Raw genomic sequence first — 15248 nt, 5'->3', positions numbered from 1 at the left:
GGACATATTGAAGTGTTGTAGCATCTTAGTGATATAAGCTTCTTGAGACAAACCCAAAAGCCTTTTTGATCGGTCTCTAACGATCTTCACTCCTAAGATGCACTCTGCTTCTCCCATATCTATTATGTCAAATTGCGACGAAAGCCAACTTTTGACTTCTATCACACACTTTAAGTCACTTCCAGATATTAGCATATCATCAACATATAATGATAAAATGACAAACTTTCCTTTTCCTTTCTTAGGTAAACACAATGATCACTACAACAAAATTGTTAAAAGACAACACCACAAAGACAACGGTTTTAGAAAGAACTGTTGTTAATTTGGTAAAAGACAACAGTTTTTGATAAAATCGTTGTCTTTGAGTGCCCAAAAAAAATAAAAGACAATAGCTTGTAAAAACCGTTGTTGTTGAACGACTTTTTGTAAAATCAACAACACCTTTTACAACATTTTTCTAAAATTGTTGTCTTTAAGTGCTTTTTTAGGGGTCAAAGACAACAGTTTGTTAAACTGTTGTCTTTGACTTTATTCTTTCGTCATTTTTCCCATTCGTCGTTTTTGTTGTAGCAATGGTTTGCTTCCCTCTCTCCGAAAATTTTTTTGCGCCCTATTTTCCCCCCTTAGCCTATCCAAACCCTAAACCTATCTCCTCATACGATCTTTCTCCTCATATGGCTCTCCTCATACGATCTTTCTCCTCATACGGCTCTCCTCATACGATCTTTCTCCTCATACGTTCTAGGCGAGTGTGGAAGTATGCCCCTTTTTTAAAACGGAGGTAGGAGCGTGGGTGGTTGCTGCTGCTTGTGCAGATTGCTGGGTGGAGGTGGCGATGGAAGCGGAGGCGACCTCCTCGGTCTTGGGTTCTCTCCGCCTTGGGGGGTCTTCTCCATGATCGCCTTCCAAGTTGCTTCCATAGAGTCGTTCTCCTCCGAGCTCTTCGCCTCCTTGTCCAATGGATCACCGTCGGAATCTGGATCTAGGAGTTTAGGCGTTGTCGGCGTAGGTCGGAGAGAGAGAGGGACGGCTTGAGCAGCGGGAGGAGGAGGGGCACTCTCGAAAGACTTGATCTTCACGGCTTCCGTCGCCTCCGGCGACCCGTGGTGGTGCTTTTGGTCGGAGAGCTTCCATATGATGAGGACGATGAGATGGATGATGACGAAGAGATACGGCGGTGAGAGGCAAGAGCAGAGCTGGGCGCAGCAGGTTGAGGAAACGTACCAGCTCTAGCTAGCTCTGGCGCTTCAGCTATGCTCCGAGGCGGCCTGTGAGGAGGACCCTAATTTCTTGGACGCTACAGATCAGATGGTGCTGCCGGAACGTGCTGCTCCTACTTCCTTGTCCCATCGATTCTGGGTTTGGAGACAGTTTCATCCTCTCTGTACAATCTAAACCGGGCGGCGCAAGTGGCCTTCCCCGGCGAAGAGATACTGGCGAGAGCTAAGAGCTTCTCCTATGCCTTCTTGCGAGAGAAACAAGCTGCACACCAGCTGCTCGACAAATGGATCATCACCAAGGATTTTCCCGGGGAGGTAATTGTCCAACTAAAATAGATAAATTTCAGTTTCTACTTGTGTCGAATTAGTACCATATCCTAGTTTGATCAACGGAGCAGGTGGAGTATGCTCTGGATTTCCCCTGGTACGCGAGCCTACCTCGCGTTGAGGCAAGACTCTACTTGGAGCAGTATGGAGGGGGAAGTGATATTTGGATTGGCAAGACTCTCTACAGGTAAGCTCATCTACTGATCGCAGTTCCTTACTTTAAGCTATCTACTTACTAAACTTGTTTACTTAACTGAATGATTAACTGAAAGAGTGATATGGCAGGATGCCTCTGGTAAACAATGATATGTATTTGGAGTTGGCTAAGTTGGACTTTAACCATTGCCAAGCTCACCATCAGCTGGAGTGGCTCTATCTTCAAAAGTATGTCAAATATTTCTTATTCTAATTGAGACCTGCATTGGTTTAGTGTTGTACAAGTAGTCAACCTATTCAAGTTTCAATTGTGTGGTTCCACTCAAGGTGGTACGAGGAGGCAGGCCTTGGATGGCATGGTGTGAGCAGAAGAACCCTGTTGGAGGACTTATTCTTAGCAGCCTCTTGCATATTCGAACCCGAACGCAAGACTGAGAGGTTGGGTTGGGTTCGAACCCTGGTTTTCTCGAAGGCCATTTCAGCCTACTTTGGCAGGGACTCATGCACTGATACTATGAGACAAGCACTGATACTGAACTTCCTCAATGTTGATGACTGTTACAGCAATGAGCATGGCACCAACAGGTCAGTGCTAGACACCATCCCATTCAAATTTAAGAATCAAAAACTCTCGAAACAGGTCAGTGCTAGGCACCAACATTTCAGCCTACTGTTCTGTCTGAATTTACTAATGGTGGCAATTATTATGTGCATGCGTGTTATGCATCCCCAGCCTATTTCTTTGGAGGTGGTGAATTGTATTGAAGATTGCTTGGTCACTGCACTTATATGCAATCTTTTGTTCCTAGCTATATAAATGTCATTTCTGTTGCATTCTTCATGTTATGATCAAGCTGTCAAAGACTTGAATGATTACTCCACGTATGTGAATCAATGATACAACCATCATATTCAAGAACAATCTATCTGAGCGGTCAATGAAACTGAGAACTCTCAGGAGGCCTTACAGGTTCCTGACATTATTTTGCGGCAGCATGCGGAAAAATAGTATGTGAATTTCCTTCTAGTCATTTATTGTTGAAATTATGGATTACATAATTGTGGGTTTATTTGTTGCATTCTGATAGTTGCCAAAATACATTTTTAGGGAATGTCTTCTTGTGAGACAATTATTTTTTCAAAACAATCCTAAAAACTTTATTGACCTTGGTGGTGGAGTCATGGGATACAGAGGTTTTCCTTCTAATTTGAGGATTTCACAAGGAGGTCTTTCTTTGAGTATTGGTAAGAACTTACAATGTCTCTACACCTTTGCTATTTGCTTTTGCTTGCATTTCCATTCAATCACTTTATTGTTTTAAAAATATTATTATCTTTCTTATTTGTTGAACATATATGTCTCTACTACTATGACTGTGTGTCCTGGACTATTGGTTGGTTTTCTACTTGCAAATCAAAATGTCAAGGATGCATACCAACTGGACTGAAACACGGTGATTAAGAATTTGTTCGTTATTTTTATTTTCTAGGTTATTGAATGCCTATATATAATATACCTATTGAGGTAACTTATTTTAGCTTGCTTGTTTCATTCTTCATATTATGTCTACTAAAATTATTTTTTCACTGTTTGTTGTTGCTAAGCTAGAAGAGCTTTGAAAATTTGAGAGTGAAGACAACTCATACAAATCAAGAATTTAAAATCATTGGGATAAGTGGCAAGCCTTGCAAAGATGAAACCTAACTAGTTGAGGGGATAATGACCTTGTTTTGGATATTTTTATTTTCTAATATATGTTTATATTTTGCAGGTTCTATTGACAAAGTTTCCTAGCGTGCCACCAACGTTCCAAGTAACATCAAATGTTGTCCAGGATTTGACAATTACAAGTAATATTCACTCAACAATCTATATTTCTTTATCTATTTTTTTCATAATTAATTAAATGCATTAGTTGAACTGTGGTGAACTTTTAGAATTGGCTTATCTATGTTGATCATGTTTCTTCATTCATTTGGTAGTTTGATATCAACCAGATGACATGATCTGGCGGATTTAGGTTAGGAGGAACTTTTCAATCTAGCCTTCAGCAACAGTAATTGCATCCTACCACAACCCATAGTGGTGAGCTGCTTTTGCCACTGGAAACACTCAAGACCTATGTTCACATGACTCTGATTTCTTTCCTTCTCATGGTAATTATCATTCACAGGTACCTTGCCCTGGCTGCAATTCTTTAGATAGTTTAATCTTTATTAATGTTATGGATTAAATGGGTTTGCCCTCAACTTTAAACAGATTCAAAACAGTGGAGACCCTAGTATTGGGTTGAGATCGTTGAACTCTCCTACACTAGCCTCTGATATGAGTATGTATGAGCAACTGATTCAGCAATATCAACAAGCACAAGTCTTTCTCAACTTCGACTACAGCAGATGTCTGATGTTTGCCAGTCATATAGAGATCAAAATGTAAAGTCCACTCGGGTAACAATTACCGCCTAGTCCATTTGGCATGCTTGGATTATTGAGTGTTATTAATACGAATGATCCAGATCTAACATCTCTTTCATTGGGAATTGATTTAACAACAGTAGGATTGAGCTTGAGCTCGACAGATAGTCTTTATAAAACATTTGGTTCTCCATGGTCTGATTAGCCTGCCAAGGGGGAGCTTGAGTACTGTAGTCCAACATGTTATTATGCCAAAACACCACCACCTCTACATGTAAGCTTTTATGTTGTGGTTTTATTTGCCGATATGAATGGGGTACTTGAAGAGTATATGATTTATCAAATCTGTTATTGTGGTTGTAGCAACTACATTTCTCCAAATTTCAACTATCAACCCTGTTTTACGTCTTCTACAGGTATTATATTCTTCCCCTTTATTTTTGGTGCTTTGCTCACATACTTTGCTTCAAAAAAATCCAGAATGTTGAAAAAGGTTGACATGGAAGAATCAACAAGTGAGAAAGAGGAGTCCAATGAAATTCTACAAGTTGAAGATTTTGATGGGGCGTGAGTTGACAATAATTACTTGCAATCCTATATGGCATGAACCACCATTATAAGTTTCTAGTCTTTTGACAATTGTTCATTAGTTGTAAATGAAGTTTATTTGTTTATTTGTATTGGAATAAATTTTATTTGAATATTAGACATGTTTCTTCTTTTGTGATTGTAATATAATTCTTGTATAAGTAACATTTTGAATGACATTGATATGAGAAATATTCTTTCTTTTGTAATTATGATTCTTTATTATATATTTATATTGAAATATGATATATTGGTATTAAAAGATAATAATTTAAAAGACAATGATTTAAAACCGTTGTTGTTGTCTATCACCCTCAAAGACAACGGTTAAAACTGTTGTTGTAGACCCAAAAATGGTTGTAAACTAGCAGTATTAATAAAAAATGCTCTAAACAACAACGGTTTTAAACCGTTGTCTTTTCATTCAAAGACAACGGTTTAAAACCGTTGTAAAACTATTGTCTTTTTATTCAAAGACAACGGTTTAAAACCGTTGTCGTAGCTCCCACTTTTAACAACACTGCCAATTACAATGGTTTTAAAGGGCCTACGACAACGGTTTTTAACCGTTGTCTTTTAATGTTTTTGTTGTAGTGGATCCTCATTGATCATTTCGAAACCATAAGACAAAATAACTTCATTAAATCTTATATTCCATTGTCTTGATGCTTGTTTTAGCCCATATATAGACTTCCTAAATCTACATACTCTTTTCTCTTGGCCTTCAGCAACATAACCTTCTGGTTGTACCATATAGATTTCTTCGTCAAGATTACCATTAAGGAAAGCCATTTTTACATCCATCTGATGTAATTCCATGTCAAATTGTGCTACTATAGCTAGGATGACACGTATTGACACAAACTTTACAACTAGGGAGAATGTCTCTTCAAAGTCAATATCCTCCATTTGGCTATATCCTTTTGCAACTAATCGAGTTTCGTATCGATTAATCGATCCATCTGCTTTCCTCTTTACTTTGAGAACCCACTTATTCCCAATAGCCCTTTGTCCCAGAGGAAGATCGACTAAATCCCAAACTTGATTCTTTCTCATTGACTCCATTTCTTCATCCATTGTAATTTTCCATTCTTTTCTAATTGAGCTTCTCAAAGCTTCCTCAACTGTTCGAGGTTCCTCATCATCAACTGGGAGAATCATCAATGCCTCACTCTCAATATCAAACCTTCTCCGAGGAATAATCTGACGACTACTTCTTCGAAGTTTAGACTGTTGAGAAACTGACTCATTCAGTGGCAAAATACTCCCACTAGGTTGACTAGATTCAAGCATCTCCTAATTTTTTGATAAAGGAACATTATCCTCCTCCTCTATCTCATATAGAGGAATTATCTTATCAACTTCACCTCATGTTGGGAACTTAGTTTCAAGAAAAGTAGCATCTCTTGACTCTATTTCAAAGATGGTTCCATCTTGTCGCTCACCAAAAACATAACCCTTAGAAGTCTCAGAATACCTTATAAAGATACACCTCTTACCTCTGGGTCCTAATTTTCCATGTTCGTGAGTCTTATCATGAACGTAGGTAGCTGACTGATAAGCCCGATTTTGTCATGATTTGGGTATCAAATAATTTCACCGAACTCCTTTCTACACTAATGCAGTATAGGATGACTCGGATCGTCTCTCTCAAGGAATGTAAACAGTAGGATGATAGTCTTAGGATCAATTATTGTTGGCTTGGGTTTTCTAGACAAATTGGGATTTAAGAAATGACTTATGAACAAATAGAAGAAATAAGAACCAAAATTTATGCTACATTTGCAAATTCAATTCATAGAAAGTAACAAGAAAAGAATCTACTGATCTAAACTACTGCATTGAAAGAAATAATAACCAAGAATAGACTATTGCAACCATTAAGCAAACCTAAATTGTTTAGACATCAAGACATTACTCTTAACTGAAGGTTTCAAAGCAATAGCAAGAGAATTTGAATCAACTATGCATTGATCAACTACAACAAACTAAAATTCAAACAGAGATAAAGACATTATCATTTAGAGGATTCAAACTAATCAAATTGGAGAAACCCTAGATTAGATTTGATGTGCGTCGGATGAAGAACTCGGCAATGAAGACAAACAGAATAACTTGGCATTGTTGATGATCGGAAAAGCTTCAATCAGAGATGGATGCGGAGCTTCAAGAAAGAAAGATTACCAGCCGGAAGACGAAGGAATCGGCTCAACCCACCGAATTGCTTCTCCTTCTTTGCTTCTTCTTCCTCGCACGAAGTCGCGGCAGAAATTGGTGTTCAGATGGTTGAGATGGCATCGCCAGCTGGAAGATGAGTGATGATCGGAGGAAGGGAAACGCCCTTGACCTCAGCAACTCGCCGGCGGTGGAATGGATCCAGATCAAGATCGCCGGAGCGCCCTCCTCTGTCTTTGACGCGAAGGAACTGTAGAAGTTGACGAAACCACTGTAGCTTCTCATCCCATTTAAATCTGATCAAGATTAGAACGGATGGCTGTGATTTATCCGGATCGATCCAACGGTAAAAATTGCTCCAAATCTGTTCCAAATCTGCAGATCTTGATCAATGGTCGTGATCGACTCCCCTGTAGCTTGGATGGGCTGGATAATGATAGATGGCTCAGATCTCCTCAAATCTTGAATGGACGATCCAGATTACTCCAGAGCTTGATCTCTTCATTTAAGCTTGGATTCATGTTCAATCTGGTTTGGTCAACCTCGGATCCATGATCCCTTGATGCCTACAAAGAATATAACCAAATATTAGCATCAAATACCACAAATATGATATAATTTGCAATTAGGTCCATAAATGGCTCTAACTCATGAAACATGATGTAAACATGACTTTAACATATGAGAAGATTAAAATGTATGCCTATATGGATCAAAATATCATGATAAAATGAGAGTTATCAAATTCCCCCACACTTATTCTTGCACGTCCCGAGCAAGCAAACAAAACAAAGAAACAACTAGAATTCATCTCCCTACATTTTCCTAGCAATACTTAGAAGATGGTAAAAGGAATTTAACTAAGACCATCTAAAAATCACAAACAATCATGAATTCAATCCAAACAATAATCAGTAAGTATGATGATTTCAATCCAATTGAAAAATTAAGCAAGTTGCAATCTCACGAGGGATTTACCTATTCTAACTCTCACACTCAAAATTGCATATATATGGAGCTCACTCAATGTCACTCACAACATTTCACTACCATAAGCTTGCTTAATTTCTAATTCTCCACCACTATAAAACATAGCACACATGAATCAAAAGGATTTTATCAACAAGAATTAAAATGGAATTAAAAAAACAATGAAAGTGAATGAAATAGCAAAAGAAAAGATTTCAATGAAAAATTGAGAAGATGAGAGTGTTGGAGGAATATACTTGATGAGTTGACCAATTCGGTGTGAAAAGAGATGAATACCATTTGTTTTCAACAATTCAAAACATCAAGCTAACCTCTCCTTCAATTTGATGAAATTCCAAAATTCTTGATACTCTATCTTCACACTTGATACACTCTTCATTTGCCAATTTATTTTTCCACACTTCAATTCCAGAAACTTGAAGCTAAAACAAACTCAAATCATGAAGAAGATGTCCCTCCCCCACACTTAAAATATTGATCGTCTCGGTCAATGCAACACTTAAAATCAGCACTGTTTTTTTTTCTTCTTTTCTGCTGCAGGTTTACATGTTGAGGAACAAACATAAACCTTTTAGCCATACAATCTGAGTAGCAGCAAATTATAAATCACATAAGGCACTGCATTTCTGGAATCTGAAATCCAATGCAAACTCTTAAATTAAGAGCTTCAGTTCATGAATTTGCAAACTTGGTATCAAAATTTGGTGTTTAAAGAGATAGAAATTCAACAACACTGCCCTGTCACAATTTGAGTAAGAATTGACACATGAACTTGGACACTTGTTTCTAAATCTGGAAATACAGCAACACAACAATTTACAGCCCTAAACAGATTAATTAAGTACAAGTTCAGAATAAGCATTTCAATATTGCAGAATTTTGACAATTCCAACTCGTGCCAACATACTTAATTTCTGAACTAAAGTTTAGCTGGTCAGATTTAGAAGTGGATCCAGTAAAAACTATTAGATTCAACAAAGACTGAATTCTGGATTCTCAAATTCAACTTCAGACTTCAATTCCAGAAACAATGCATTCACTGAATATTCAGCTTAGCTTAAGTCCTGATCAGCTTCTAGTATTGCAACGGATAGAAACTTTAGATGGAAAAAATTTGTTGATCAAAAACTTTAATAAAATATGGCACACAATTGCTTCATCAATTCTGAATTCTAAAATCAGAAGATTTCAGAACAGAGTTTCAGAAACCCTTTCTGGAATTGCAGCACATAAAAACTTGAGATGAAAAATTGCCAATTGAAGATCGAAAGACATCTTCCTCCAGCAGATCCAATTCTGTTTCTCAGTCTTTGCAGCAATCTTCAACTTCTGCAGCTAACAGCTGGACTTCCAGAAATCTTTAACTCAGACTTGAGTTAACTTATATTCTTGACCTTGTCAGTTTTTCCTTTCTCTGTTGACTTAGTTTCAGAATTCTAAACCTCATGCAGTGAGTTTCAAGTTGTTGTTTCCTCCTATTCCAATATCAAGGAACTAACTTCACTTCTTGTATCAGAATTCCAGAGCCTATCAAAGTGTTCCATTGAAATTTCAGCAACTGTAATGTTCTGTCAAGCTCTGAGTTGCAGAATCCACACTGGCTGTGCTCAACATGCCCACATTTCCCAATCCTCTAAATTCCTAATCTGTATGTCAAATGGGAAAATACTTGGACTGATATAGAAGCAAGTAATCTTCTCCATTTCCCTTCAGCATTAGTGAATCACAGCTTCTGATTTTTTCAGAGTTTATACCATACAAAAAATTGGAAACATGAGTTAGTTTCAAGAATTGAATCCACTGAGATTACATGCTTCAAATCATGATAGTTTCAGAAAAGAAGGTTCATCAAATGTCAATGAATTAGTTCTGGTTCAATTAAAGTTGTCTCCTGTTAGAGAATTTTGAAATGGATGGCCAAACATTTACTGATTCTACATTTCTGCAGGTTTCTGCTGTGCATTGTTCTTATTTCTTGATCAGTAAAGAAAACACCATCCTGTTGTATAGTTGGAGAGACAAACAAAGTTGACTCTTTTGCCAACAATTCATGACATTTTTCTTCAAAGGCAATTTCCGGTATTCAGATACTTAAATCAAACAATCAACTTCAATGAGTTTTAAGAGGTTAGCTCAGAAACTCAAATCTTGAGGATTCAGTATTCGTTATTATCCAAATTTCATGTCAATTCAACATTTTCCCAATATATGACTTTAGCTTTTCAGCAATCTATATCTTGCTTTCACGAGGATAATCTTGTTGAATTTGATTTGTTTCACACTTCTGTTAGTAACTGATTCTTGGGCATTTCAATTTTTATTATAGAGGCTCGAGTTGCATCAGCTTCAATCCATCCTCAAAGATCAGATTCAGACATCCAATTCAAGGAATTGAAAATACCTAAGGTTCAGGTTTTAGAAACTGATTCAGCAGAAACTCAATGGATTAATCCACCTTAGGTTTCAACATTTCTGAAATTTGGACCTAAGCAATCAGATTCAAAGAAACTCAGAAAGACAGTTTCAGAAATTCAGAATTGTAGAAGTTTAAACTTTGAATCATGAAAGAGCGGGCAAAGTGACATCACCACATCTCTATGAGAGATCTAAAGCTTAATTTAAAATTCCCAATGATTCGAAAGCTGCAAAGAAAACTTGACACACAATTGATATATCAATTTTCAGATTTCAATTCTACACATACTGCAAAATTCCAATACTCCAATAGTTTGTCTAGAAAATCCAAATTTCTTGAATGCTAGAAAAGTAACCTAAAATTCCAGCTAAGTTGATGACAGCAACAAAATTCCAGAGTCATTTCTTTAAGATTCTGCAACTTCCAGCACTCCAAACTCACTGCAAGGCCACCAGACTTGAGGTTTAGTTTCTGACAGTTCAGAAACTATAAATTTCGTTATCAGATTCAGAAATATGATTCCAGCAAGATGCTTTTCGTTATCATATTCCAGAAATATGATTGCAGCCCATTTTTGCTGTGAATGAGTTGTGGTTCTGCAGAAATTCTTACTGCATAATTCCAGTACCTGAGTTTCAAAATCCTGGATTACACTCTATTCACTTTAATTATGAAAAGCAATCAGTTCCATTTACTGATTCCATGCCGTAGCAATTTAGTTCAATTCCCACAGCCTTTCATTTGTGTTACAATTTCAGTTCTGATATTCAGTAATTCAGATTTCAGCTTCCACCTCAGATTCACAGAAGTTAGCATTAACAGATTTCACATTTAGATGTCCATTCTATCTAACTGTTTCACTGAAATTTCAATTACTGTGATGTCCTATCAAACTCTTTAAGTTGCAGCTTCCATACAACTCAATTGGACCTTACTGTGGAACTTCGAATTTCTGCATTCAAACTTGGCACATTCAAACCAACAAACCAATCTAAAATTTCTCAATCTCCATAAATCTTGAGCATACTTAATCTCATTCCCCCACACTTGAAATTTATTCATCTCAAGAATCCACTCATCAAGATAATCAACCAACACTCAGAATGAAATGGACCAAGTAAAGGTTATTAAAGGTTAAAATTGTAGAGAAAAGTGTTTTAAGAAAATTATGAAGAAAGGAATTTGAATTTATGAGGGATCAAGAATAAACACAATTCTTCATTTCCATGCATACATATGCTTTTGTGACTTTGAAAAGAAGCTAAGCAAGTTCTAGAGTTCAATTATCATGAGTGCATATCACACAAAAAGAATAATAGAGTATAGGCTTGAAATGGTCCTCTCTAGGTATTTTCATGCAATCAAGCTCAATCAATCAAATTGGAACCCACCACCAAACTAACCAATATCATGCAAGTAAAGTATTCAATCATGTAAAACGACCTAACTTGATGGTCAAAATTAAAGAACTTTTACCATATTAAAAGTATTACTAGAACAATTTCATGGAGAATTTTATTCCAAATGAGATGCTATGTATACTAAACAAAGTATAAGGTATTAAGCAAAATGCGAATGTAAAGTATGCAAAGCAAAAGAAACGTATAAAGCAAAAAAGAAAAATAAGGAATGAACTCCCCTTTATTCCGGGCGGTTGCAAACGATTAAGAAGTAGTATCCACGCCGGTATTGGAATGGTTCTTCCCGGTGGTTGGAGTCGGTTAAGATGCAAAATCCACTTTGGAAGTGGAATAATTGTAGTTGCAATCAAGTCCACTTCATCCAACATTTTTCCTTTGAAAATTCTTCCTGGAGGTCGGAGGCGGTTTAGATGGAGCAACCATTTTGGAAGTCTATGGCGACCTACAAAGCCAAAGGAAGACAACACCTCTTGCAAGCATGGGAAAATATTAGTTTCTATACTACATGGTTCAAAGAATATATCACATCCAACAAAATCAATTAATGGTACCTTAATAAAATCTTCTAATGAATTACAAGAAATACTAACCTTGTCATGTTGGAAGGTACCTGGAGGTTCTGGAATGGTGACTGTGACCTCCTCATCATCAGATAATAGCTCAGACTTTGGCTCAGGTTGTGTATCTAAGGGAAGTGATTCTTGGGGCTCTGCTTCCACAGCATAAGTCCCTACACTCTCATCATCAACATCTGGTTCAATTTCAGCAATTTGGAAGCTCAAAAATAATCTCAAATCATGAAGAATAATTCCCTTCCCCCACACTTAAACTTGGCCGTCTCGGGCAATAAAACACATCATGCATTCGCTTAATTGATACTAATCTTGCCACTGTTTTTTTTTTTTTCTTCCTTCATTCTACAGAATTTCTTTACTTAACGAACAGTAGTCCTGCCGTGTCATTTCTGAATCAAAACTGAAGTGTAGCTGGAAAATTCCAGATTCTGCATCTATCAACACTAATTCTGCATCCTGATAATTCCAGATTCAGCATCATTTCAGCAAATCAACTTCAGAATTGGCAGATCAGATTCCATAATTTGGTACACAACTGGTATAACTACTGATTTCAGTGTTTCTTCAATGCTGGACTATCATGTTCAGCCACACCATTCTCTAAACACTGCAGGCCTTCATCTTATACACTTACACCATCTTTTCTTTGAACATCTACAGAATCAAGTATTACAGAAATCTACAGATTTCACAAGCTGCAGCCACCAGCTATTCTATGTTGATACAGTCTGACCTGGATGTTGTTTTGATGTTGACACTGATTTAAGTTTCAATCAGATATTGAATTGACTCAGACAAATCAGGGTTGACTTGGTTGACCTGATTAATCTGATTGGGAAAAGTCCGAGCAAGGAGCTTGGCACGGGAGAAGTCCTGGTGAGTGAAGCCAGGCAATTGGAAAAGTCCTGGTGAGTGAAGCCAGGCAATTGGAAAGTCCTGATGAGTGAAGCCAGGCAATTGGAAAAGTCCTGGTGAGTGAAGCCGCAATGGAAAGTCCAGTTGTTGGAAAGTCTGGTGAGTGAAGCCGAGCAATTGGAAAGCCTGGTGAGTGAAGCCGGGCAATTGGGAAAGTCCGTGAGTGAAGCCAGGCAGGAAAATCCAGATGGATCAAGGTGATCGGACATCTGGTGTTGGGAAGTCCAAGTATGGAAACTTGGCATGTATAGTCAGAGAAGAGCTCGGTAGCTCGGTCTCTGGACTGTCAGGATTAAGGGTAGCAAGCTTGGAAGCTTGCCTCTTAAATCACAGCCTTGGATCGGTATGGTGATCGATGCAGACCGATCCATGACACTAAGTGTGTCCTGATCGGTCTACGGACCGATCAGTAAACACTCAGTAGCATACTGTGTTGTTACTGATCGGTCCGCCGACCGATCAGTGAGAACTCAGTAGAATACTCAGTATGCTACTGTATCGATACTGACCGGTCTCGGGACCGGTCAGATTGATGCCTGATCGGTCCGGAGACCGATCAGGCTTGTGCGCGCGACACCTGATCGGTCTGAGGACCGATCAGGTTAGTTTCTGATCGGTCCGCAGACCGATCAGTAACGATCGAAAAAGAGAATTGAACGTATGGATCGGTCTGCAGACCGATCCATATTATAGTCTGTTTTGCATGCACTTTCTCTGATTCTTTCTGATTCAAAGTCGCTTTTGCCTAAATATTTCTAACCATCTGCTGCAAGATTTTGAGGTGCAGGTTACTGGTAATTTGCAATTGGTTGATTTCAAATTGAGCTTCATTAATAGAGGATACCAGAGAGACTTTTGCTATAAACCTGTTAAAGCAGCAAAGTCATGGCTGCGATCTGGCGGTGATCTGGCATCGATCAGCTCAACTCATGGTGATTGGGTGGAGCTCAGAGACACCAGTGAAGACCAGAATTCCATTGGTGTGAGCTCAGATGATCAGATGAGAAAGAAGCGTGATTGGCGATGCTATGGCTGGATGCAGAGATTTGCTGCAGTTTGGCAGGGATCCGTTGCGGGCGAAAGGCAGAGATGGCAGAGACATAAAAGGCTGGTTGAAGAGAGGGTTATGTAGAAGTTTTCTTGGTGAAGAAAAAACAACTCTCTGTCGATCGGTGCAAAAGCTTTGACGCTCGGGGCTGAGAAGCGGCTGTCTCGACTTGCTCTCTGTTTCACTGACCTTCGCGTGACTGTAAGCTTAATTTTCATTCTCCTAAGTCACCAAGCTCAGTAAGTCTTGTGCTATATTCTACATACCTGTTGAGATTTTGTTGAGAGGTCACTCCACCGAGAAGGAGAAAGTTCATAGCCGGGTGTTCACCGGGGTTGATCTACCGAAGATCGGCTTGTCCACCTTACGGACACCGAGGAGTAGGGGCAAGTTATCCCCGAACCTCGTAAACACTTGAGTCACTGTGGTTTGCTTTGTTTCTTCTCTTATTCTCTTATTCTGTCCTTAACTTGTTTTCCGCTGCGCTAACCACTCGTGTGAGTTTTATCTTTGAGTTTTAGCTTTTGAAGAGGCTATTCACCCCCCTCTAGCCATCCAAGATCCTAACAAGTGGTATCAGAGCTTGGAGCTCTTCATCCGGCTTAACAACCTAAGAGCAAAGAGATGGCCATGAGGGAAGGTTTTAGCACAAATCGACCACCTTACTTTGAAGGGGCAGATTTCCAGTACTGGAAGGGACGCATGGAGTATTACCTAAAGACGGACATTGCCATGTGGTTCTCAGTCAAGGAAGGCTACACACCACCAAGAGATGAGGAAGGTAAGGAGCTCGAATCGTCAAAGTGGTCTACCGAACAACTCCGCAAAGCACAAGCCGATGCCAAGGCCATGGTCACCTTGCAATGTGGAATCGCCAAGGACCAACTAGTCAAGGTAGGTCCTTTTACTAGTGCAAGAGATCTATGGAACAAGCTCATTGAGCTTCAAGAAGGGACTCGGGACTCTCGAATTGCCAAGAGAGACTTGTTCCTCAACCAA

At 38.6% G+C, this 15248-nt stretch overlaps 1 protein-coding gene across 1 annotated transcript; it reads left to right on the top strand.

Moving 5' to 3' along the window:
- Positions 1–1161: 1161 nt before the first annotated feature.
- Positions 1162–3488, top strand: LOC122034274 (copal-8-ol diphosphate hydratase, chloroplastic-like). The gene is made up of 6 exons (XM_042593483.1): positions 1162–1223; positions 1307–1538; positions 1622–1737; positions 1836–1934; positions 2034–2291; positions 3479–3488. The coding sequence occupies exons 1-6, from the start codon at positions 1162–1164 to the stop codon at positions 3486–3488; spliced, it is 777 nt and encodes a 258-aa protein (XP_042449417.1).
- Positions 3489–15248: the final 11760 nt, after the last annotated feature.

This window comes from Zingiber officinale, chromosome 1B, assembly GCF_018446385.1.
Source record: "Zingiber officinale cultivar Zhangliang chromosome 1B, Zo_v1.1, whole genome shotgun sequence".
Classification (NCBI taxonomy): domain Eukaryota; kingdom Viridiplantae; phylum Streptophyta; class Magnoliopsida; order Zingiberales; family Zingiberaceae; genus Zingiber; species Zingiber officinale.
Note: the sequence above shows the minus strand (reverse complement) of the source record. Positions and strands in the feature narration are given on the sequence as shown.